The 23,071-nt window shown below is 57.4% G+C and overlaps 1 protein-coding gene and 2 long non-coding RNA genes across 6 annotated transcripts; 2 read left to right on the top strand and 1 right to left on the bottom strand.

Annotated features, from left to right (window-relative positions):
* Positions 1-21: 21 nt before the first annotated feature.
* Positions 22-7,487, top strand: LOC140605102 (uncharacterized). The gene is made up of 5 exons (XR_012007847.1): positions 22-139; positions 867-1,027; positions 1,202-3,538; positions 4,566-4,650; positions 5,663-7,487. It is a non-coding gene; the product is annotated as an uncharacterized lncRNA (long non-coding RNA).
* LOC140605103 (uncharacterized) lies at positions 5,563-11,988 on the bottom strand. Its single transcript, XR_012007848.1, has 2 exons — positions 6,971-11,988; positions 5,563-5,805 (listed from the first exon to the last, which is right to left on the bottom strand). It is a non-coding gene; the product is annotated as an uncharacterized lncRNA (long non-coding RNA).
* A 280-nt stretch (positions 11,989-12,268) lies between these two features.
* On the top strand, positions 12,269-23,056 carry DBNL (drebrin like). 4 transcript variants are annotated; one of them, XM_072777138.1, is made up of 13 exons: positions 12,269-12,421; positions 16,036-16,091; positions 17,005-17,117; positions 17,589-17,663; positions 18,828-18,974; positions 19,631-19,708; positions 19,956-20,107; positions 20,188-20,230; positions 20,462-20,552; positions 21,012-21,107; positions 21,214-21,326; positions 21,561-21,657; positions 22,009-23,056. In XM_072777138.1, the coding sequence occupies exons 1-13, from the start codon at positions 12,339-12,341 to the stop codon at positions 22,146-22,148; spliced, it is 1,284 nt and encodes a 427-aa protein (XP_072633239.1). In that variant the 5' UTR covers positions 12,269-12,338; the 3' UTR covers positions 22,149-23,056. The 4 variants fall into 4 exon arrangements, with proteins under 4 accessions (XP_072633239.1, XP_072633240.1, XP_072633241.1 ...); XM_072777139.1 differs by having other exon boundaries at positions 20,191-20,230; XM_072777141.1 differs by having other exon boundaries at positions 12,271-12,386.
* Positions 23,057-23,071: the final 15 nt, after the last annotated feature.

Below are 23,071 nucleotides of genomic sequence, written 5' to 3' on the forward strand. Positions count from 1 at the left end.
GCGCAGCCGCCGCGGAGCCGCCTTAAAAGGGCAGGCGCAGCGCCGGCGTCACGTGGGGCTCGCGTCACGTGGGGGCGGGGCCTAGGGGGGCCTGCGGTCAGATGGGCGAGGGCCTGGAAGGCGGGGCCAGGCGGGCCAGGTGGGCGGGGCCTGGAGGGCAGAAGGCGGGGCCATGTGGGGCGGGTGGGCGATGGGGAACCGGGGGTGGGGCCTGGTAGGCGGGAGTCAGGGGGCGGGGGCAGGTGGGCGGTGGGTGGGGCCTCTCGCCTGCGGAGCCTGGGGTCCTGCCCAGGAGTCCCCAGGAGTGCGGGGCGGCCCGGGGGTGGGGGGGGAGTCCCCGAGCCAGGAGCGCTCGCCCTCGTCGAGGTCTCTGCAGCGCTGCCAGAGGCCTGGAGATTGGAGCTGGGGCCCGGGGACACGTGGGAATTTGCCGGTGCAGAAAGGGACTCGCACGCTCCCCAGCGCGGGCAGCCCTGGGGGCGGAGCAGGGACGGCGGCGGGTGGCGGTGCCGGGGATGGGCACGGGTTGGCGGGCCTGGGTCACGGCGGTTAGCCGGCAGTCCTCGTGAGATCGCCAGCGTCCGGAGCCTGCACGACGGTGGAAGGAGGCATGTCCAGATCGTCCACCTGCCGAAAACTAGCTGTGCTGTACTCTGTATCTCGCTTCTCTCACAGCGTCAAACGTGGCCGTTCCCTGTGTGGTGAAGGCGCACCCGTAACTCAATGCTAGGGTTAACACTCCAAAGCACCTGAGCTGAGCGGTCGCCTACTTGACCCTGACATGCAGTCACCGAGCGAGGCCTTCCTTGGTCAGGGCACACCCCCGCAAAGACAGCTCTGTGTCTTCCTCTAAGGCTTTCTTTCAGGGAAGTTCCCAATGGCCCGGTGACTTCCACGACCTGGATCTGCGGGTCCCACGTCGTCCTCACGTCCAAACTGATTCCAACCAGTTCCCCGTTTACAGATCTCATCAGCCTGCATGTTCCAAACCGCAAGTTCAAATCAGCCCTGCTAACCGCCGCACCATGTGCGGGTCCCTAGGCAATGACACCACCGCCCCCTAGCTGCCCACGCGGCCCCTCCCTCTTACTTTCACGGGTGGGGGATGGGGTGGGGGTGGCGTGCAGTCCTCAAGTCCCATGGGTCCTAACTTCTGCCCTGCCATCCAAGTCCTGCTCCTGCTTTCGTGTCCATCCCACAGAGGCATTAACTTGAGCCAGCTCTACAGGGCCTCCCGCTCCAGCCACGTTGCAGCCACAACTTTTTATAACACAGATCGCAACTTGTGACTCACCTGCTTTGGAGTCCTAGGGTGACAGATGACCCCTTTTAGAGAATAATTTGCCAAAAACATTCCTTTTTGGAGAACTACTTATAAAAAAAAATGAGTCATACCCATAGAGACCCTGTAATTCCATTTCTGGCAATCAAATGTAAGCTCACTGCACAACAGTGCTCATCCAGGCATTTATTCACTTTATGAGGAATTTGCAGTATCAATGGCAGTTAACTCATACTGAGTGCTTGGAACATGCCAGGCACTTGCTAAACATGTACCATCTCGTTTAACTTTCTACACAAACCTGTGGGACAGGAGGCTGGGAATGATTAGTGCCTTGCCTGAGCTGTATCCCACCTCCCTGTGACAGCCACACCCATACATTTCATTACTACAGGTAATGGGCCCTTGTGATGAGTCCTGCCCCTGGATTAATGCTGTGCAGTCACCAGCCTAAAATTCTTAATAATTACTGAACAAGAGCTCCTACATTTTCATGTTGCAAATTATGTAGCAAGTGCTGTCATCACAACAAACCAGATGGTTATGCTGAGGCCCAAAGACCTCCGAGTCATAGAACTGGGACTCAGACCTGTCTTCCAACCACCCTGGGCAGGCACAGAAGTGCAATGCTCGAGTGGAATGGTTGCTTTCGAATCATACTGTGCTTCTTGGAAATGCCAGTTGGCATTTGAAACTCCTTGGTTGGAGTGTCTCAGTGGAGACCACTTCTGGCCTTTCAGGGCATGCTCGGTCTTAGTGCTCATTCAGCACCCCAATCAAGAGGGACGTGTGTTCTCAGGCCAGGGGACAGCCTGTGCTGGGGAGAAGCCCAGTGGGCCGGGGGTGTCAGAGACTCAGCTGGTGCTGCCAGCTTCTCCTGCCCCCTGTGCTTCCCACGGCCTCTCCAGACCTTCCACCCAGGGGCTCATTCATTCATGTGGCATCGCAGACGATGTGACCCCCGCACAAGAGTCGGGAGGCACACTGCACATCTGAATGTGTCCTCTGGCACCTCCCATGACCTTACTTCCCCAAGTCCACCATGGCCCTGACAACCGTACTGCTGCTTCCTGAGCGCTGAGCACGCATGCATCAGGCATTTAGACACACTGGATGCCGAGCACTCCCCCGTGGTGGAGTTGGGGTACGTGTTTGAAAACCAACCCCGTGGGGTGAAACGTGGCCCTCAGTTTCATGCTTGCTGGCTTCTGTGGTGCAAACACTCCCCGTGGCTAACTATATTTGGGGTGCTGGGGGATGACCGGAGAGGTGGGGGTTACTAGCATGGTCCACATGCCCAGAGACACAAGGTGGGCTCATGAGAGAGGTCTGTTTCAGGCCGAAACATGGAAGGAGGAATGCAGTCAGCCAGGTTCGTGCATGAAGCTCATACTCTGGAGTTCACCCTCCCCTCGGAAGACGGGCTCAGATGTCCTTATCTCCCCCTCAGAGCCCAGGGATGTGCTGCACGTCCCATGGTACAGAGGGTGTCAGAAGAGGTAGAGGCATGCAGCATGCCCGCCCTGCTCTTCACTGAGCACTCTTCTCTCTCCCTGTGACTCTGGACAGATAGCATTGGACTGCAATGCTCCAAGTTTCCACTTCCTTCTTGGTGAGTGGGGCCTAGGACCAGGCCACAGAGATGCATGGTGTGTGGCCAAAGACAGTGGCTTTCAGCAGAGCAGGGAACTAGGCCCTGGAGCAGCCGTATCTGGCACTGCTCAGCCAGTCCGTGGGCAGAGCAAATTTCTGTGACGCCTGGAACATCAAGCAGAACAGTTCAGATGGGTATTGAAGGGAAGACTTGCTCTATTCGTGGAGGGCTCCCCGGACCCAGGCCCACCTGGCAGTCTCATGGCTGCAGCTGACCCAGGGCACTTACCCTTCAGTTGCCTGCCCTGGGACCTCAGCCCCACTGGCCCTCTGCTGCCAGAGGAGGTCACACCTACAAGGCCAGCAGAGAGAAGTGTGTGTCGTATCTGGTTGCCCCTGGGGCCCCATCCCAAGGTGCCGCTTCTTGATGAAGCAGGTTCTCACAGCGTGTGCATGCCCTCAGACCCCCGTCCCTCTCGTGAACATATCCTCCTACTCTGACGACGGAGAAGGTGGTAGAAGCAGCTCGCCCTCCTGGGCAACTCACCAGCTGCTGCAACTGAACCCTAAAATAGTAGTGCCTGTGAGCCCACCAGCATCAATGGTCAACCAGGAATGAACTCAGGAGAATGATGGCAAGACAACTCCGGACTAAAGTCTGAGGTTAGTAGCATGAGATGAGGCTGTGTCTGCTCAGATATATGAGGGTGAGGCCAAGGCCGGTGGAGGCAGGAAACACCGCTGAGGTCGGTTTGCTGATTGAGGCTCAGAAGTCAGCAGTGTGTTGTTGCTACTGACAGAGCCTCACTGCCAATACTCTAAACAGCAATCACCCGACCCAGAAGTAAAGAATTGTGGCCCATCTGGCAGGCACAACGCCATGCACTAGAGCGTGGGGCCTGGCCAGGGTTGGTGACGCAGGTACAGGCAGAGACTCATCCTCCCAGGTGGTCACCTGCATGGACGCCGTGGCGAAAAAGGTGCAGTGGTCCTGGGAGCTGAGCTGCATCTCAGTGGATGGGGCCCGGGGCCAGCAGGGATTGCTGGGTCTTTCCAAGAACATCTCCACTGAATCTCTTGGTTTATTTCTTCTCTTCCGTCTGAAGAGGTTAAAATGAAATGCTGTTTTTCCAACATATTTTTCTTGAAATCTTTATAGATCTCATTATTTCCCTCACTGAGTTTTCCTGAATGACAGAGATTTTAATTGACTAGAGTTTAAACTGTTTGTATTTATTTAACAAAACTGTTTGTATTTATTTAACACTTATTAGGAGATTTTTTAGGCCTACCAAACATGATTTTCTTCATTGCCTCCTCTGATGACAAATCTCTTTTACTTACATTCTCCTGGCACCAGGTCTTGTTCTGAGCACAAGGATAAATGCCCAGGCTCACTGGCCCTGTGCCAGTGCCTGCCCCACACCTGCCCAGGGTGGCGAGGATACTCCCAGTGGCCAGGCTCCAAAGCCTGTGGCCTGGTGCTGGACAGCCTGGAACTAGCCCCCAGGGGTCTCTGTGCACCTGTCCCCAGCCCCATGCCCCCATGTTATAGATCGGGGCCAGAGGAAGGGAGCAGCTCTGCCACAGAAGCAGCTCCCACAGCAGCTAGTCAACTGAGCAACCAGGAAACCCCTGGCCACACTCACTTCCACTATGACCACCACCCTTTATTTCCCTCACTCATCAGCCCCAAGTGTTCGACAAGAAGCAGCACCATCTCTTCTGCATTCGGTGTGTTCTCCACTCTCACAAGAAGGAAGTGAACAGTTCGGGTAATAGTGCCACCCCCTCTTTCCTTTTGGGTACCACGGACTAGTGAGAGCATGGGCACAGAAACACTGTGCGGGAGAGGCTGGCCCCTGGGCACCTGGCTGGCTCAGTCAGTAGAGCAGGTGACCCTTGATCTCAGGGTCATAAGTTCAAGCCCACATGAGACATGAAGCCTATTTAGAGAGAGAGAGAAGCTGCCCCAGATGCTGAGCCACTCTCAGCCACTGCGCTTCCTGATGCCAAATCAGCAGACACGGTTATGATCTCCAGCCTCCCTAGCTTCACAGAAACAGCTCCGCCACTGGACCCACTACCGATCTCCTGGGGGTACAGTGCCCCACGTGTCCCCTTTCCAGCCTCACTAAGGGTAGCATCACTCACTACTGTGCCAGACAGGAGCCTCAACCTTGCCCCTCACCATGAGCTTTTTGCCTTTTAGAACTCAGTGCATTTGGGGTGTCCAAGGCAGACTGTGCAGGCTTACCTCCCATCCCATCTGCTGAAGAGCCCCGTCTTGGGAAGGCTCGGCTTAGGCCGTGAGCCTCCGTGGGAATTGGGAACACTAAAGGCCTACACTCAAAGGCCAGATGGGGCCTTTACAGGCCTACAGAGTTTGGAAGGAAGCTTCCAGACCTTGGACCTGGGTTCTCAGTTCAGCCTCCCTGGGAAGTGGGGGCCTTGCCCTGTGGCTCCTACTGGGCATTCTCTCTAACCCTGAGTGCTGCCGCTCTCCCCTCACACTGAGAAGCAGCCAATAGAATGCCAGGACATAAAACACATAACGCTCCATCAGAGATGACAGTCTTTTTAGAAGCAAGAGCAAAATTGTGAAACCTAGAGAGATTTGGGTTGTGTTCCTACATGGAACCTCCAGTAGGTCCAAGTGTGAGCCATTCACAGACCAGAACACAGGGAGCGGAGCAGAGCAGACTTTTATTAAGGATAAATTAAAACATAATTCACTCATCACCCTAAGCGATAGCTGACATTTATGTCTACTTTTTTTTCTTCCAGGAAGCTTTCAGAACAGCAAACTTTCAACATGTTCTTCATGAGTGACATGATCCCTGCTGAGTGACTGGCCTTCACTCTTCCGTTTCTGATGCAACAGGTTCTCAGGGTTGCCCTTCGAGCTCTGAGGTTTGAGATCAGGTTCCCTGGGAGAAGGGCAAGAGAGGAGTTATTCTCCTTGAACCCTCACAGATGGAGGAAAATTGAGGGTCTCTAAATGGTCTTCTCTAAGTGGGTTCCAAGGCTGGTCCACTCCCAGAACAGCCATGGACGTCGTGCTGGATGAGCAAGGGCAGGGGGCAGAGAAGGAAAGGTCTGCAGAGTTTGGAAGGAAGCCTCCAGACCTTGGACCTGGGGATCACAGGAGGTTGCTTTCCTCCAGAAACTCTCAAATTATAGCACAAGTTCACTGCTGACGCTTTCCAGAGAGTTTCCTGAGGTTCACATCACTTCTTAGCAAAACTGGCAGCAGTGTGAGCCTTGGTCTGATCCCTTTGTGGGGTCCCCATGGAGGACCCTCTGTTACCAGAAGGCTATCATTAGGATTCCACGGGCCCCATTCTCTTCCTCACCATGGTGAGGATTGGCTTTTACATTTTTGTGTTTTGTTTTGTTTTGTTTTGTTTTGCTATCCCTTTGGTCTTCACTTAAGCAAGAAGATAAATCTTACCAGATGGGAAGAATGCCATCATCACCATAGTCCCTGGGAAGTTTATGCGTTTGGCTTTGCCACTTCAGACAGTGGTCACCTCATACCTTGCAGCCAAGCATCACAAAGCACAGTATGGTGGGGCATTTTCACATTTTAGAGACAAATCCCTCAGAGAGGGAATATCTAGGCCCAGGTTGGCGTTGAGACTGCGGGTGCCATGCTGAGCCTTTCAAGCACTACAGCTTATGACCCGGGGGGCTGGTGACCTTTCTGAGTCCATTGAAAATGTCCCCCAGCCTGTACGCTGTGCTGAAGAGACGGAGCGGAGAGAATGCAGCCAGCCCTTCAGAGGCCACGCTGTGCATTATCACCTTGGAAGCCTGAACTCCTCCACGTACCCACCAGACCCCTGGGATGGGTCCCTGCGGTGCTGCTCCTCAGGCCTGACTCTGCACACCCCCAGACTCTCTCCCCCAGGGAACTCGCCTGCATGTCATGCCTTCCAGGCCTCAGGTCAGCCCCAAGAACAGGTTTCTAAGGTCAAAGCCTTATTTTAAAATTCACTGTGCTGCCTGCAGCTCCTGTGTCACCCATGCTCAGACACGTGTTTCCAAGGCAAGTCCTAGGTTAGCAACTGGACAGCAGATCCCAAAACCCACCTGGGGGTATGATGTGTGTGCTCAGTCAGATAACTATTGACCCCGACCACAGGTATCTGGGTTTGCTGGATGGTGCTGAGATCTGGTCCTTTGTCAGGCTCTGGGAAGACCCGGGAGTTCCAAGAATGTGGCACAGGGTCAAAATATCCTGACAAGGGATCAAAATGCTGGGATGCACATGTCCAGCAGTCTTAGCAGCTCACAGCTGAGCATGATGTCAATGCCATGGATTCCACACCACCTCACTGCAAATGCCCGAGGATGGGCAGGCTTCTGTCTTTGCAAGTCAAGACTGAGTCTCTTCGGGGGCCAGAAAACAGCAAGGGGCACCTGGGGGGGGGGGGGCTCAGTGGGTGAGGCGTCTGCCTTCGGCTCAGGTCACGATCTCAGGGTCCTGGGATCTGGTTCCACATCAGGCTCCCTGCTCAGTGGGGAATCTGCTTCTCCCTCTGTAGTTCCCTGCCGTTCCCCCTGCTTGCACTCCCTCTCTTCTCTCTCTGTCTCTCTCTCTCTCTCTCTCTGTGTCAAATGAATAAATAAAATCTTTAAAAAGAAGGAGGGGGCAGAGACGTGCTTGGGGGACTGGTCTGCAGATCTCTCTGCCTGAGGTCTGTCCCTCGTACCCAGGGAGAGGTGGTGCTGAGAAAGAGCCTCGAGGTCACCATGGGCCCTCACCACCCCCTCCTTGTCCTCTGCCTCTGTTCTCCACTGGCCATTCTCACTGTGACACATGCTTCCTCCCCAGCAGTGCTGAGTAAAGGCTGGTCCTGTGAGAAATGGAGGATATGGCTGCCATTCCCTGGGACAGCAGCCTAGTGCCAGGTGGTGCTGCCTGCTGGTGACAGAAGTACCTATCATTCTTCTTGGCCAGTCTGCTGGCCTCGTCATCCCCATCACACCAGTTTCTCTCTGTTGACAGATTTTATCAGTCACAAAACCAAACAGCTATAGAGAATCCATAAAAACTATCAGACCAGACAGCAATTTCTTGAGTTCACTGAAAAATGTCTCCTTCCGTCCCTACCCTCCCTGCTTGTCCCAGGCCCCCTCTCAACACCCCGCAGAGAGGCCCACAGACTATCTGCAACAGGCCTTCTTCCAAATGCAGGGGCTGGGCCGGGCTCCGCTTTGGGGGGCAATGATAGAGCTGGCCCCTCGGAGCCTGCCTTTCACCTCCGCTGCCCCCGCCTGCCCCCTGCCCCCCCATAATGGTGCCTGGGGCTGCTCATAGGAGCAGGTTGTCACTGCTGGCTAGCCCTCCTAATCACTTCCTAATGCTATCAAGGCTTTAGCCAAGCATTGATTCCATGATTACAGTGTGCAAGCTGTGGAAGGAAGGGAAAGAGAATTAGAAAAAGAAAGCATGCTGTGTGCCTTCTGGTAGCCCACTGAGGAGGCCACAGGGTGGAGAAGCATGGACAGGGAGGAAGACTCCACAGGCAGAGGGAGCAGCTCTGCCCACACTAGGCCCCGGAGGGCTCACAGCACATTCTGGTTGCTGGCATGGCACTTGGGGACGCTCTCTCACATGGCTGTTCCCAAACTGGGGCCCTGGGGCCGTCAGGGAGCCACAGGGAGCATTGAGGTAAATGGAGTCAGGGAAGCATCACTGAGGACTGGCAAGATGAATATGGGTGTTCCTGGGAAGTGAACGGCACAATTCACGTAAGCTAGCTTGTGACCATTTCACACCCTGGACCCCTAGGGAAACAGTCACTGTCATCGGAGCATAGACCTCTCAGTAGCACAAACACAGGCACCAGCTGCCTCCGTCCCTCTATTCATGTGAAGAAATGAAAGAAGTGCCCTCTGGGGCTTGGACCAGCCTTGCCTCTGAGTTTGTTCTCAGGAATAATCGCAGCCTGGCCAGAGCACAGGAAAGCCAGGAATGACCAGAGGCCAAAGGGCCCACCAGCTCCCAAAGCCAGGATGGGGATGGAGGCATGGCTGCTGGGGTGGCTGTGGGGCTGCGCGAGCCTGAGACACTCACAGCAAGCATGGCCTCTGTAAACAGTTGGGGTGTCAGGAGAGCAATCCTCCTGCTGCAGGAGGATGCTTTGTCCTTGCCATGGGCCACCCCTCAGAGCCGAGACTTTAATGCCCTGCAGGTACCCCCCTGCCCCAGGGCCAGAGTCCCCAGCCAGGGTCAGGAAGGCAGCTCGCCCACCTCCCTGCCATTGACTTCTTACTCTCCGCTTACATCATCATAGGGACTCCACTAGGAAGGTGGCGGTGTTGTTTTAATCAGGTATTTGTTTACTGGGTTCCACTTACCATGTAGTGTAAGGTTTTCTGTTTAGGACAGGAAGAGCAATTGTCCCACTTCTCTAACTCTGTAGGAGTGCAGCCATGTGTTGCTGGAGCGGAAAGATGTCATCCCGGTGGCTAACAGAAAATGTTTTTTCTGCTAATGGACACTCCTTTTGATGAAGGCTTTGCATCAGCAGCAATCCCCACTTAATGGTTGCAATGACCTGAATGACTGTGTCCCCCGAAATTTCAACACTGAAATCCCAGTCCCTGAAGTGATGATACTAGGAGCTGGGACTTTTAGGTCAGAAGGGTGGAGCCCTCGTGAAGGAGATTTTTTTTTCCATGAGGGGGATTAGTGCCCTTTTGAACGAGACCCCACAGAGCCCCCTCACCCCCTTCCACCAGGTGAGGACTCCACGAAAGACAGGCATCTATTAACTAGAGAGCAGGCTCTCACCAGACACCGAAACTACTAGCCCTTTCATCTTGGCCTTCTCGCCTCCAGTCCTGTGAAAACTAAATTTCCATTGTTTACTGTGGTGCTCTGTGAGAGGAGCCCACATGGACGCAAACACTGTGCTTGTCAGGGTTTTTTCTTGTTTTGATTCAGTACATTGTTTCTATGAAAACTGTGTATACACAGTGTTACTATATGTCTCACAAGGGGATAATGTATATTTTTTAACTGAACTATCCTTCATCTAGAGTGTGATATTGGTTTCAGGTGTACAACACAGTGATTGGACAATTCTGTGCATTACTCAATGCTCACCACGAGTTACCGCACAAAGTGACCACACACATTATTGACGATATTCCCTCTGCTGTACTTTTCATCCCCGTGACATTCACGTCTGGCAGTTTGTACCCCTTCCTATCCTTCACCTGTTTAATCGCCCACCCCTCCACCCCTTTCCCTCTGGCAACCACCAGTCTGTTCTCTATTTCTGAGTCTGTCTCTGTTTTGTTTTGTTGGTTGGTTCATTCTCCTAAATTCCACATATGAGCAAAATCATATTATTTGTCTTTCTCTGTCTGACTCACTGACCCTCTAGGTCTATCCGTGGTGTTGCAAATCACAGGATTTCCTTCTTTTTTTATGACTGAGCAGTAGTGGTCTGTTTTTTCACGCTGTTAGTTCTATCTACATGGCAGGCGCCAAAGGGAGTCTGTTGGCAAGATCCTCCCTCCACACTTGGCCTGGATGCCTTTAGGACATGGTCAGCTGCCTTAGAGTGCAGAGGACACTGGCTCTGGCTCCGGTTTTGTGCCCAAGATCTGCCATCTGAACCCACCAGGAGTAAAGCAGCTGTGTGTGCACCCACGTGCAAGAAGAGCACGTGGACCCTCATTGGAGAGTAGGGAATCAGTTAAGGAGAAGACAGAGGAGTCTGGGGTGACCTCTGGGGACATCTCACATTCTCAAACTGAGTAGCTGACCAAAAAGAGTGATAGGTTGAGGAAACAGGAACATAGACAAGCCACACTTGGAGGATCAAGCATGGAAGCATCTACAGAGCAACCAGAGGGACCCCTTTAAAATATCACCAGATCACAATGCTCTCTAATTAGAGCCCCCTTCTCCCTGGGATTCTATTATACCTGGAATAAAATGCAAAGTCCTTTCCTGACTTACAGGGTCCCCTGGGACCCAGCTTCCCTCCTCTCCCTCCCCCTGTTCTCCATCATCAGCCCATCATTAGACTGGCTCCCCCGCACCTCAGAGCCCCGACACATCTTGTTCCCTCCGCCCAAAGCACTTCTTCCTGGATCTTCCACAGCCATGCTCCCCACCCCATAGCCAGTCTCTGCTCCAGGTTTACCTGTCCAGAGAGACCTCTTCTGGCCTGTTAGGTGGAAACAAGCTCCCACATCCTGGAGCAGAAAGCAAAACCCTGGTGCCCCCACCCTCCCACACCAGGGACCCCACTAAGAGCCTTCTCTACATGGAGCCTGGGTCTCCCTGCTTTTCCCTCACCATCGTGGATGCACCTGCTTACCACACCCAGCTCATCTATTTCCAGAACCAAGAGACCTGTCTCTTCGGCCTGCACAGCCTGATTCAGGCAATGTGGGTTCTCCCCAAGTTGGCTAATATGTTGACCTCCCAGGGGTCCAGGGTCCCTAGGCTGGGGCCTGGCAGCCAGGGGAACTAAGCAACTGGTAACTAGGCAGTGATTAAATAGAGACCAGTTCCAGAGAAAGAAGAAAAAAAACAAAGATGCACTGGAGCCAAAAAAGAAGAAGACTGAACAGTAAGGCCGAGGGCTGAACGTCCCTGGATTTGGAGCCGCGGGAGCGGCTGGGAAGGAGCAGAAAGTCACCTGAAGGGGTCCTGAGGGAAAAACTAGAACAGAGGACGAGTTAGCGAAGAATAAACAAATGAAAGATGGGGGGAGCTGGGAGGCCTGCAATTCCTGGAGAAGGGGGAGACCCGGCTCCTGCAGGAGGGCAGACCCAGGGCGGACTGCGGGCGGGAGGGGCTGCAGGCGGCAGGGCCTGAAGGGTGCAGGGTTCCCGGCCCCCACTGTCCGTCAGTCGAACGTCAAGGGCGCACAGAGCCCGTGACCCACGCGCCCAGATGGCGGTGACAGGCCCGCGTCTGCACAGCTGGACGCCGACACCCCGACCTCGGCAGGTCCTGCCCGGAGGCGCCCCGAGGCTCCGCTTCGCTGATTGATCTCGCAAGAAACGGGGGCGCGCTGGCCTGCGGGGTCCTGGGCGGTCCTGCGTGGGGGCCCCCGGGGCGCACCGGGCAGCCTGGGGCCAGGGCGCGGGCCTGCGGGGAGGGGCGGGGGGGAGGCTCAGAGGCCCAGGAAGCCGTGGCCCGCACGCGGCGCTCGTTCCCGCCGGTGCCCCCGGTGCGCGCGCGCCTCGTTCACGGAGCGAGGGCCTGGGGTGCTGAGCCGCGTTCCCAGGCCGCGGCGCCCACTGCGACAGCACTAGGCAAACTCGCGGCGGGCCGCGCCGCGCTCCTCGGCTCAGCCTACCCGGAGCGCCGGGCCCCGCCCACTCCCCTAGGGCCGTTCCACCCTGCTTCCGCTTCCGGTCGCGGGGGTAGGCGGGGCCCGGAAGCGGCGGCGGTGGCGGTAGCGAGGGGAGCGCGGGGCCGGCGATGGCTGCGAACCTGAGCCGGAACGGGCCGGCGCTGCAGGAGGCCTACGTGAGGGTGGTCACCGAGAAGTCCCCGACTGACTGGTGGGCCCCGGGGGGGTTGGGGGGGCCCGGGGGCCGCAGGTGAGCCGCCGCACCGCGGTCCCGCCGTCCGCTGGGTGGGGGTGGGGGCCCCCGCCGCGCCCCGGCCCCGGCCCCGCCGCGCCCCGGCCGCGCTCCCCGCCGGGGGCCCCGCCCAGGACACCCCCGCACCGAGGGGCTCTGCGCAGCCCTCCGCGAGGGATGGAAGCCGCGCCGGGCCGCCCGGGAGCTCAGGGGTGTGCGTGGGGCTCCGGGTTTCCGGGCCTGTGGGCTTCAGTCTCCCTCCTTCCAGAACAGCCCTTCCGGCGTGAGCCCTGCGCGGCCGCCCCGTCCCCCGTATACCCCGGCGCCCTCCCGGGCGGTCGGTGTGCGGTGGCCCTGGGCGGCTGTGGGTCCTGCAGGCCCCGCTGGCTGCGCGGGGCCCTCCGCTGCGTTCCCGGTGGCCTTCAGTTTCGCTGACCAGTTGTGAGCATTTCCTAAGAAAGACGCTGAGTGTGATGACCAAGGGTGACCGGCTGTGAAGGAGCGTCTTCCCGGGGCAGGGGCAGGTCCCTCTCAGGGTGGCAGAGCCGCGGAGCCCTGCAGCCAGCACCGAGGCCTGGGGACACGCGCTCGCCGCAGCACCGGCTAGCTGGGTCTACGGACACAGGGGACCCCGGGGGGGCCTTCTGCGCGGTGTTGCCGGGGAGCCAGCAGCTCGTGGGGAACACGTTGGGAAGGGCTTCAGTGCCGCCTCCTTCCCACGATGCTGTAGGGAGTTCGCGCACACATCAGGCTCTCATTTTTCTATGAGTTTCCAAGTGTCACCACCCTCACCCCCGTCCTGCCTCTCCCATTCTCAGAGAACCCTGCTGTTCCTCCAAACCACCATACCGCCGCGCTGGGTGCCCCATTTCACATCCACGTGAGGCCACCTGACTTTGGAACCTGGGAGTGTTGTTTGTCCCTCTCCAGTCCCGCTCGCTTAGGGTGTTGCTGTTTCACGTCCCCTTTCTTGTCCAGCATAGCCATTGCTAACTTACCTGACGGAGTCCTAGGCCTCCTACTGCCTTCCTTCGGGAGTCTTCACTCTTAGGGACCATCACTGGTTTGGGGAGGAGGTCCCACAGCCCAGTGGGCAGTCCAGGCCTCCCACGTTTCTAGCTATTCCTTGGGCTGCGTCTCACAGCTATCTGCTGCCACCCTACCTTCCCTTTGTCCCCTTGCCCAGTCAGAGCCCCCCACCTCCATCTGACCAGCCAGCCTCCTGCAGCACTGCAGGTCATACACGCAGTGGCACAGACCCTGGCTTCCCTCATCATTATCACAGCCTTAAACATCCCAACAGAGAATGTGTGGCCTGTCCCCACTTATCCACTGAACAAGTATATAGACAGGTTACTGCTTGAATTTCAGTGGCTTCCTCTTTCACGTGGAATAAAGCTCAGACCTCTTGCCTGGGCTCCTAGGTGCTGTGTGGCCAGCTCCTGACCCCTCTGGCCACCCCTCCCACTTACCACACTGGGGCCACACCTGTTTGCCACCACCGTGGCCTTCTTTCTCTTCCTCAAACTTGTGAGCTGCTTCCTCCTCAGAGCCCTCTCACTCTTGCTGCTTCCCCATTCTAGAGCACCCTTCCACATCACCCTGGGGGTCTCCCCACACTGCCTTCTTGGAGAGGCCTTACTTGACTCCTGGCGCCCTGTGCGACTTTCCCTAGATACATGCCAGACGCTGCTCTCCTCGCCACAGGCTGGGCCCTCTCTGTCCCCAGCGCAAGGCTGCTGTGTGCCCTCAGGGCTCGCATGGACAGTGACCTAGAGGGGTACAGAACATGGGGCAGAGGATACCAGCAAGACAAGGTGGGCTCTGGCTTGGTGGGTGCAGAGCAGGTTATGCCGGTTGGGGGCCTGAAGCTAGGGAGGGTGGGGAACAAGCGCATATCAGCTCTGCATCACAGGTCTTTGCTTTGGTTCCCGAGGTTGTTCTAGACTGAGGCATGTGAGTTTACCTCCTGCACCTACTTTGCTGCCTGACAGGGTGTTAGTCTGGATGGGTTTCTTTTTTGTCTCCTGTTAGAAAGTAAGCTTCATGGTCCCGGCCTGTTGGGGTTTATTGGAAGCCTCATGCCAGGGACCAGCAAGCGGTAGGTTCTCAGTACGTGTTTTAGGAAGGGTTGCTTGCGTTACCAGGTGCTTGGTGCACCATGCTCCGTGTGCTGTGCCCAGGTGAGCACACCACTTGTCCACGGTGATTTGAAAGATGGACGGAAGTCTGTTGAATGTGGGAATGAACCTCTGAGCCAGTAGCATTCCAGAAAGTGGGTTAGGCTGGAGCCCAGAGTGGAGGGGAGTGAAGATAGAGGGCAGGCAGCAGGCATGGGCCCCTTGGAAGTAGGAAGTATCTCTGCTCCCTGCAGCTTGTCCAGCGTCCCCATCTTCTGCAGCCAGGGCTGGGTGGCTTCGAGATATACAGGCTTCTTTCCTCCAGCAGGAAGGCTGGCCAGGACTCCGGCCCCCAGAGTCTGGACGTCCAGCACCTCCCATATTTTTTCCCTGTTGGCGTGTTCCTTCTAGTGTGTGTCTCCTCCTCGGAGGCCTGTCCCCCTGCCAGGCAGACCGGCTAGGCCTGGGGCTCCTTTCTTCCCACTTTCTGACACTCGGAGCTCTGCCTGGTGGCCTTAGCAAGGCCTTGGGGATGCTGAGTGGAGGCTGATTTCATTCCTATCAGATTCTTTTTTTTTTAAGGTTTTATTTTTAAGTGATATCTACACCCAACATGGGGCATAAAGCCACAACCCGAGATCAAGCGTCGCACGCTCCACCAACAGAGCCAACCAGGCGTCCCGGTTCCTATCACGCTCTTTACCCCGTGGCCCCTGTCTGGCCGGCCTGGGCAGGCCTGTGCTCAGAGCATGGGGGGATGACCCGCTAGTCCAGGTTCTGCCTCTGACCTGCTGTCTGCTGGGTCAGCACCCCACCCCCTCCACCCTCCGTCTGCCAGCGCCACCTGGAGCTGAACTGCGGCTATTGATGGTTGGGTCCTGTGTGGACTGTGGATAAGCCACCTCTTCCAGAAAGTTTTCCATGGGTCACCTCTGTGCTGGTCAAGCAACTTTCCATGCCCTAGACGTAATAAAATTTGCTGTATTTCCTGAACACCTCGGGCCCGGTTCATAGGCATGAATCTTTCCCAGAGTTCTTAGGTGCAGCCCAGGGTCACCTGTGAAGACTTAAGGCTCCTCCAGAAAGAGTTTTCCCAACCATGAAGTCTGTCCCATGAGGAGACTGACTTCGTGCTGAGTCATGGCCCATATGGCTTCTGGGTTTTCCAGGAGAGTCCCAAGCCCAGAGAGACCTGCTGCACCAACTCCTCAGGCTTTCGGGAGGCAGAGCACACAGGCACCAGGCTGTGGTGTTGGGTGTGTGTTGGGCTGCCTTCCCAGATGTCCAGTGTGCGCACTCCCATTTCCTGCCTCACCTGCTGGGTGCTTTGGTTCCGGAAGGCATGGGAATTCTCTGTCTTCTCCAGTTCTCGTACCTGGGAGGCCCGTGGGGTCTGGTGGGGCCCATGTGGCTGTCACGCTCAGCTCCTGGCAGGTGTGGCAAAGGCCACAGAGCTTGTTTGTTTTGTTTCAGGGCTCTCTTTACCTATGAGGGTAACAGCAATGACATCCGTGTGGCTGGCACAGGGGGTGAGTATGTCCCAGTGAAGGCGGCGGGGGGCGGGTTGTACGCATTGGTGCTCCCTGGCAGCCTTGGCCATCACAGCTAATGCAAGGAGACTGCAGGCACAGAGGTGTCCCAGCACGTGGCGAGGCTGCTAGGACCGCTCCCCACCACAGTGTCGGTGTTGGAGCTACATGCAGCTCTGTTACTCAGCGAGTGCTCACCAGTACCTCCTCCACTGGCTGCTCAGTGGTTCTGACTGGGCTAGAAAACCTGCCTCTCACTCCCTGCTGGTCATCTGCTTAGAAGGAGGTCTCAGGCCCCTGTGTTTCTTGCCAGCACCCCAGGGGTACTCACAGGGCTCTGCTGTGAGAGCCCAGGGTAGGGGCTCAGCACTGCCCCAAGCCCGTAGGGGCCCTCCAGCTACATTACTCGATCCAGCTCCTTATAGCCTGGGTGGGTTTGGGGGTGCTGATAAGAACAGCTGAAGAGGGCCCACTCCTGTGCGCCCATCACTCCCTTATCTTTACGTGGAGGGTCTGAGAGCTGAGCCTGAGCACAACTGCAGACTGGTCCCATCTGCTCAGGGCCCTTTGTGGGGTCCAGGCAGCAGGAAGATGGTTGCAGAGACCCTCTGTTTGGAAGCTTCATGCCCACTTTGTTGCATGACTGTCAACATTTGTTGCATTTTTGTTTCTGAAGCTGTCTGGGTTTTATACTAATGGTTTTTAGGTTGGCATGTGGAACATCTCACCTGAGGTGCTTGTTACAGACACAGATCCTGTGCAGCAACTTAGTGGGGGCAGGATGAGGAGTCTGATTCTGCAGGCAGCACTGAGCCCTGGTTCCGAGGCAGATTGGATTTCCTCTCCTGGGGGGCACTGTGCCAGGGCAGGCAGCAGGTGTGGGACCCTCTGACCCTCCCTGTGCCCACTGCAGAGGGGGGCCTGGAGGAGATGGTGGAGGAGCTCAACAGCGGGAAGGTGATGTACGCCTTCTGCAGGGTGAAGGACCCCAACTCTGGCCTGCCCAAGTTTGTCCTCATCAACTGGGTATGTGGAACCCGGGGGCCTCTGAGTTCTCATCCAGGCGTGACCCCGAAAAGCTCCCTTTCCTGCTTTCCTCCTTTGCCTTCCGTGGTGGGAGCGGAGGAGGACCTGTCTTTGGGGCAGCTCAGAGGTGGTGGATGAAGTCCTTGTGCCCCAGACGACAGCGGGAGCACTGCTAGCCCAGAACCACTCCCACAACCAGCAGTACAGTTCAGGACACCCACACATTTGTCCCCTTCAGGGGGTCGTCCTGAGGGAGCGAAGGGCCTGGGGAGACCAGGAGGTTCTGAGGCAACCCCCCACCCCCACCAGTGGAAGCTGGCAGTCATCCTGCACTCAAGAACCTCCTTGACTTGAAGGATGTGGGGCTTACCGTATGGTCTGCTGTAGGGTCACAGTTGTCCCTCTGCTGGGTCCCTAGGGAGGCAGGGCGGTGGGAAGTTGGCAGGTCACGCCGGGTGTGTCATGTTGCAGACAGGCGAAGGTGTGAACGATGTGCGGAAGGGAGCGTGCGCCAACCACGTCAGCACCATGGCCAGCTTTCTGAAGGTGAGGGCTGCACCCTGAAGGCCTCACACAGGTCTCCAGGCTCCTGCGATCTTGGGCGGGCGTGAGCGCGAATCACAGCCAGAACCGGAAGTGGGTCCCACTCCCCGATGCTCTCTTTGGACTTGAGGACATGAGCAGAGGCTGCTGCGCTCCTGCTTGGCCAGCACCCAGAGGGCCATGCTGTGGCCAGAGCGACCAGCAAGCTGGTGTTAGCAGCGGGGAGGAACAGGCGATTGTCCTTTTCAAGCACAGGGAAGGCCAATCTGGAGCGAGGTCTTGGGTTCCGTTGGTTTTGTGAGGGTTTATTCAGCCGTGTTGTCAGGATTTGGAGGAGCAGGAAGGGTGCAGGTGCCCAGCCCCCTCAGCGGGCACATTTCCCTGTACCCTGTTTGTAGCCAACCTACGTGTGTATTTACATCAGTCCTCGCAGCGGAACCTCGTTTAGTTCCAGAAGCCTTTGTTGTTTGCTTGTCAGATAACCTGCATTTCTTTGGTTACTGGCAGAAAGATCTAGGACTTTGATTTCTAGTCTGCTGACGCTTTTTCAGACATGCCTCAGTTTCTCCATCTGGGAGCTGAAAGAGGATCCCAAGCTGTTGGATGTTTACCAGCAGGGAGTGAGGTCATGGGTCTGACTTCTCAATAAGAAATTGGTGCCTGAAAAAAAAAAAAAGAAAAGAAAAGAAATTGGTGCCTGGGGCGCCCAGCTGGCTCCGTGTGAGGAGTGAGCGACTCTCGATCTCAGGGTCCTGAGTTCAAGTCCCAGGTTGAGTGTAGAGATTACTTGAATAAATAAGACAAAAAAAAAAAAAAAGGAAGAAGAAATAAGTGGTTTGCTCTTTGCAGAAATTGCATTTCCAGATCCTTTTTTAAGTTGGCTTTTCGTTAATTTGTTGATTTCGTTAATCAGGACTATTTCCTGCCTGGGCCTCCAGCAGCGAACACACAGCCCTGGGGAATCAGCTTGGGAAGGGGCAAGGTGCTGGGGTGAGAACAGGCTCTCTGCCTCAAGGTAGTTTGTCGGTCTTGTGGAGAGCGTGCCTAGGGCCCCAGCAGGGTCTCCTGACCTCGAACCCCAGGCAGCAGTTGTCTGCGCTCTGCAGACTTGGGGCTGCGTCCTGTCCTCTCCTGGAGCTGCAACACCTAGGTGCTGTCCTGCTGCAGGGGGCGCATGTAACCATCAACGCGAGGGCTGAGGAGGACGTGGAGCCTGAGTGCATCATGCAGAAAGTGGCCAGGGCCTCAGGAGCCAACTATGCCTTCCACAAGGAGAGTGGTCGTTTCCAGGACATAGGCCCTCAGGCCCCAGTGGTGAGTGCTGCCCAGGGCCAAGCGTGTCTTATCCCTCAAGGGCTTCCGGTCCTGGAGGCAGATCTAGGTGCAGATGGTGAGCCTAGGCCAGAGAGAAGCCGGAGCTGCCTCCTAGTAGGCAGGTGCTAGTGGGCGTGAGGAGCAGCCCTCTACCCTGCCTGCTGGTTCCACTGGCTATTCTGGAGCCTCTTACACCTGTTTTGTGTGGTCAGAGGCTCTGCAGGACAGTCCAGCCTGTCCTGAACGGCCCTGGATGGTGGGCACCATGGGGGAGCTTTAAGTGCTGGATGGTCAGGCCCCTTCCAGCTGTGGGTAGACACCAGACATCCTGGTTATGGGGAGCCCAGTTCCCCGAAGCAGCGCTGCAGTCTGTGGAGTCTCCCTGGACACTGGCACGGTGACCAGCTGTCTGAGGCTAGTGGACCAGCTCCTAGAAGCAGCCAGCCTCAGAACCTCCTTGGCTTCTATCCATTGGGGCCTAGTGCAGCCAAAAACCCCCTTGGCATTGCCCAGTGGTTCCTGGGGCCTTCAGGCCATCTTGGTGAAGAGGCCCCGGGCCAGGTGTCACTGCCACTGCTAGGCACGGTCCCCACAACTATTGTTCACGTTCTGTGCTCCCGCAGACGGTCCTGTAGCGGATCCTCTGTCGTCCACAGGGCTCTGTGTACCAGAAGACCAACGCCATCTCTGAGATCAAAAGGGTCAGCAAAGACAGCTTCTGGGCCAAAGCAGAGGTGAGTGCTGTGCGGGTGCGTCGAGCACAGCCAGCCCTCAAGGAGATCATGCGTGCCAGGTGTCAGGGTGTCTTCCTTGCCGTCCCTGTGTTTCTCATGATAAAGAACACGTGTCCTCATTAGTGGCTGCGCTTGAGCACGCTTCTGCACAGGCCACACTTGCATGGGGTGGGGGGGCAGGAAGGGAGGCTCGCCTGCTTGCTGTGCAACTGCTGAGTGGGGCAGGCGGGGTCGGCTCTCCCTGCAGAAGGAGGAGGAGAATCGCAGGCTGGAAGAGAAGCGGCGGGCAGAGGAGGAGCGGCAGCGACTGGAGCAGGAGCGCCGGGAACGGGAGCTGCGGGAGGCAGCCCTCCGGGAGCAGCGCTATCAAGAGGCACAGGCCAGTGAGGGACCCCAGAGGTGAGGCCCCAGAGGGAGGGCAGAGGGAGGGTCTCACATGGGCTGCAGCTGGGCTGCAGCACCTCCCTCTGCTCCCCCAGCAGGAGTGAGCAGCAGGAAGTGGCTTCAAGGAACATAGAGCAGGTGAGATGTGGGTGCTCCCACCCTGAGGGGTCCCTGATATGCCGGGGCCCCAGCCCAGCAGGCCTAGGGAGGGGGCCGCTGAGAAGGTCCTGCAGCCAGCTGGGACCTGTGGGTACACAGGAGGTGGCAGTGGAGAGTGAAGGGCAGAAGCGGCCAGTGTGGACGAGGCCCGTGAGCCCCTCCCACATATCCGGGACCCCTCACCGCTGGGTCCACATGCACTCCCCACAGGAGCCGGTCAGTCAGCCAGCACACCCGCGGGAGATCTTTAAGCAGAAGGAGAGGGCCATGTCCACCACTTCTATCTCCAGCCCCCAGCCAGGTGAGTCTTCCCTCTGCACCTCACCGTGAGGTGGGGGCAGGCCGAGCGAGAGCCTAGGATCCCAGTGTGGGGCCCCCAGAGGTAGTGACACGTCAGACAGGCAAGTGAGCAAGGAGAGCTTGCACTCCTTAGAGTGGCTTCTGGAGGGGAGCCTGGGCCTCAGGTGTCCCTTTCCTGCCCATAGCCTCATCCTGCAGAGACCTGGAAAGCAAGGGCCATGTGTGGCTTCAGAGGGGAGACCCTCCAGCCCGGCCCTATTAACCCGTGGTGCAGCACGCACAACGCAGGACCACACTGCTGCCCTCTCCCACGCTGTGCCCTGGGTGTCTGAGGTGTGCACGCCGCTGGCGCTTCAGCTGCTGTGTGCCCCCCCATCCTCCTGTGCGACAGCCATTGTCCCACTGCAGGATGCAGATCTTCTCCTCCTCCAGTGCAGGTGCATTTACCTTTGGTTTGCAGGGAAGCTGCGGAGCCCCTTCCTGCAGAAACAGCTCACCCAGCCAGAGACCCATCGCAGCCCGGAGCCCACCCAGGCCTCCTCCAGGCCCAGGGCAGGCAAGGCATTTGGCCGCCCCTGGGGGGCTGGGGATGGGAAGTGGGAGGGAGGAAGGGTGTGCGATCCCCTTCCCGGGCTCAGAGTGGGCTGCATCCTCCTGTGCAGATATCCATGAGGAGCCCGTGTCCAGCGGTCCGCCATGTGTGGTGCAGGCGGAAGAGGAGGCTGTGTACGAGGAGCCCCCGGAGCAGGAGACTCTCTATGAGGAGCCCCCAGTGGTGAGTTCCCCACAGCAGGGCCTGGCTGTGAAGGGGTCACGTACCCAGAAATGCTCTCTCAGCCACGCTAGTCACGGGATGCCTGACTTTTCAGTAGCTCCCTACATGCGGATTATCTCGTGTAACTTGGGGCAGTCCCTTGCAGTACTGTGGGAGGTCATGGGGGGTGGGCAGCAGCAGCCAGTGAGCCTGTAACTAGGACCCCAGATTTCCCTTCTCTCCTTCGGGGGGCAGGTGCTGCAGCAGGATGCCGGTTCTGAGCATGTGGACTCCTACCCGGGGCTGCGCGGGAAGGGGCTGTGTGCCCGGGCCCTGTACGACTACCAGGCAGGTAACGTGCTGCGGTCAAGGGACCGCTACACTGTCAAGGGACAGGCTTCAGAGGCTCCTTCAGGGCGATAGAAAGGGGAGGGGAGGATGGGGTGGACGGCCCGCACAGCCCAGGCCTCCCCCTGGTGCTCTGGGCAGCCACCCAGCATGTGTTGGCGTGAATCCCAGGTGCCAGCATTGTGCTAGAGCCTGCAAGTGCAAGTGACCAGAGAGGTGGGTGACCTGGACACGGGGCCCCCAGTGGTCCTGGGTGGAGCCTCAGGAAACAGGCTGCTCGTGTGGAAGTGGGGGGCCCCAGGGGTAGTGGCCGGCACCCGACCACCAGCCCCAGTGCAGACTCCCCTTCCCACAGCCGACGACACTGAGATCTCCTTTGACCCCGAGAACCTCATCACAGGCATCGAGGTGATCGATGAGGGCTGGTGGCGTGGCTACGGGCCAGATGGCCACTTTGGCATGTTTCCTGCCAACTACGTGGAGCTCATTGAGTGAGGACCCTCCACTGCTGGCTGCAGCAAGGCCGTCCTTCCTTTCCCCACCCAGATGTGCTTTCCTTACTTCTGGGAGAGGTGGCGTGCCCGGCACAAGAGCCACACCGTGCTCCTCCAGGAATGGGACCCCCCCCCCCCCGCCGCCAAACAAGACAAGCCCTTGGGCTCCCTCAGACTTGGGTGCTCAGCCTCTTGTCACCCTAGATGCAGCAATATCCTGTGATTCCCACACTTGGTCTCGCAGCTCCCAGGCTCTCCCAGCCTGGCCTTTGACCCCACAGAGGACATGGAGCCACACCCTGCCCATGGCCAGCCCTTCCGTGGCCTCTGCCTGAGGGGGACAGCACTGCCACGCCGGGCGGTCTGCGCAGGGGTATTTGCCTTTTCCTTTTCCTGGCTCTAAAGGGTGCTGACTACAGCTGTTAGCGAGGCTCAGCTTCAGTGAACTGAGAGTTTAGGACCAAAGTCTCAGTGGGTCGTGACAGTTTGGGCAGCAGTAGGTGATCTTTCCGGACCCTGCCCTGTGCTCCCAGTTCTGTCCCCCTGCCTGCGTGGCAGACAGTGAGCAGTGCGGACAGGATAAATAACTAAGCCCCGATCTGTGCATAGGATCAGCAAACGTGTCCTTCCATGTGGCACGCCCTCTTCTACTGGCCCTGGTGTGTGCGCTCCCCTGACTCTGCCTCAGAAACCAGAGCAGCCTGTGCCTGCTGTCTCACCCTGTCTGTCCTGGCCCATTCATGTCTGCTTTTGGAGTGAGCACTGCCCTCTTGTGACCCGAATACCCCCGTGTAGAAACCAATCCCTTCCCGGGTGTCTGGGGTGTGTGTGTGTGTGCACGCTGCGCCCTCGGACCTGGGGCCCACCGTGGTCTCCTGGGAGAGGCATAAAAGTAAAGATGTGACTGAAGTCCGCCTCTTGCAT

Source organism: Canis lupus, chromosome 15, assembly GCF_048164855.1.
Source record: "Canis lupus baileyi chromosome 15, mCanLup2.hap1, whole genome shotgun sequence".
In the NCBI taxonomy this organism is placed as follows: Eukaryota; Metazoa; Chordata; class Mammalia; order Carnivora; family Canidae; genus Canis; species Canis lupus.